We start from the raw sequence: 2,219 nt of genomic DNA on the forward strand, positions 1-2,219 counted from the left end.
AATGCTAAAAAACAGATTAAAGAATACTAGAGACTGTGGGTTTCCTCTAATACTGTACCTTTTCCTCCTGCTGACCCACTTTGTTTTAAACATCTGACTTTAGAGAATTTGCTCTCATAGCAAAGAGGATAGTTGCATTTTGAGAAGATGCAGTGAAAGATTTTGCATTTACATATTTCATTGCTTTGCTTTGTTTATTTTTTCTTCAGTGCTTTTCCTCCATTTCAAGATGTCATTCTTCTGATTAATGCAAACTGACAAGTTTCAAGGCCACACACGGAAGAGAGACTATCAATGGGATCCAAAGTATAGAAAACTGCTATTTACAAAGCAAAAGCCCTGACTGTTTTTTGAAATGCTTAGGAGGTTACTGCAGAGTAGACTTTTTTCATATCCTACTAAATACTACTTCTCAGTTCTCATTTTTTCCTTGGTCATCTTCTGTGTTTTAAGAATTCATCAGAAGACTGAGTTTGTAAACATCGGTCATTTGCAACTGATTGACGAAAATCCTAGTAGTAATGTTAACTGTACCAAAGTGTTACAGGGTGATACAGATGAAATCCAAAAGGCAAAACTCGAAATGCTAACCATGAAATTGAAAAAGCGCCCTCGATGGACAACCCACGACTATATCAACATGACGAACGATTGTACATCTTTCATCAAGAGGCGCAAATATATCGTAGAACCCCTTAGCCAAGAAGAGGCGGAGTTTCCAATTGCATATTCTGTAGTAGTTCACCACAAGATTGAACTACTTGACAGGCTTCTGAGGGCCATCTACATGCCTCAGAATTTCTATTGCATTCATGTGGACAAAAAGTCAGATGATTCCTTTTTACGTGCAGTGATGGGTATTGCATCCTGCTTCAGTAATGTCTTTGTGGCCAGCCAGCTGGAGACTGTGGTCTATGCTTCCTGGAGCCGAGTCCAGGCCGACCTTAACTGCATGAAGGATCTCTACAAAATGAGTACAGACTGGAAGTACTTGATAAATCTTTGTGGTATGGATTTCCCTATTAAAACCAACCTGGAGATTGTCAGGAAGCTCAAATCAGTAATGGGTGAAAATAGCCTAGAAACTGAAAAAATGCCAGCCTATAAAGAGGAAAGGTGGAAAAGGCGCTTTGAAGTTATTAATGGGAAGATTACAAACACCGGTGCAAACAAAGTACGTCCTCCTCTCGAAACACCCATTTTTTCTGGCAGTGCCTATTTTGTGGTCAATAGGAACTACGTGGGTTATGTACTAGAAAATGAAAAAATTCAGAAGTTTATGGAGTGGGCAAAAGACACCTATAGCCCCGATGAATATCTGTGGGCCACTATTCAAAGGATTCCAGACGTCCCTGGCGCACTCCCTTCAAACGATAAATACGACACATCTGACATGCACGCGTTTGCAAGGTTTGTCAAATGGCACTACTTTGAAGGCGATGTTTCCAAGGGCGCCCCCTACCCACCCTGCAGTGGCATCCATGTGCGCTCCGTGTGCGTTTTTGGGGCAGGGGATTTGAACTGGATGTTACGCAAACACCACTTGTTTGCCAACAAGTTTGACACAGACGTTGATTTCTTTGCCATTCAATGTTTGGATGAACATCTGAGGCGTAAAGCTCTGGAGCCTTTAAAACACTCACTGTGATACACGATTTTAGAAATAAGAGTGTGCAAAATGGATCCCATCTAACTTCTCTGTATCAGAAGAGCTTTATGGGAGGCTTTTGGAGACAGGGATTCTGCTAAGTTTTTATTATGTCCAAGCATCTCCATGGATACAGCAGAGAAGAGTCTGGTAAAAAGGCTACACAGGGTTAAACTTCCACCTAGAGTTAAAGTGAAGGGGAGAATGGAAACCAAGATTTTGTTGGCGGAAATGTGTCCTTTGTGTCTTTTTTCACAACTGTTTTCTTAGGGTCACTGGTTTGTGGATGGGGGTATAGTGATGAGGCCAGATGTGGAAACAGATGTTGGGAGAAGTAGTGTGGGAAGACGGGGTGCAAAAACTCAAGTCTGCTAAAAGATTAGCTCAGGGACTTAAAAAAAAATCGGGAATGAATCAAAAAAGGACAAGAATCAACCTGTGCCAAAATTATTTTTGTATGGTAATCTTCCTGATTTGAATAAATTTATAGCAAAAACCAGTCATAAAGGTGTAATTTATCTTGTGGTATTTGTAGAAATAGATATTTGATTTGACTCTTAATGATCCCTTT

General features: G+C 40.4%; 1 protein-coding gene across 1 annotated transcript; it reads left to right on the forward strand.

Moving 5' to 3' along the window:
- Nucleotides 1-355: 355 nt before the first annotated feature.
- Nucleotides 356-1,648, forward strand: GCNT1 (glucosaminyl (N-acetyl) transferase 1, core 2). The gene has a single exon (XM_006835008.1). It carries the CDS (start codon nucleotides 356-358, stop codon nucleotides 1,646-1,648), a length of 1,293 nt encoding a protein of 430 aa, XP_006835071.1.
- Nucleotides 1,649-2,219: the final 571 nt, after the last annotated feature.

Source organism: Chrysochloris asiatica, unplaced genomic scaffold, assembly GCF_000296735.1.
Source record: "Chrysochloris asiatica unplaced genomic scaffold, ChrAsi1.0 scaffold00014, whole genome shotgun sequence".
Lineage (NCBI taxonomy): Eukaryota > Metazoa > Chordata > Mammalia > Afrosoricida > Chrysochloridae > Chrysochloris > Chrysochloris asiatica.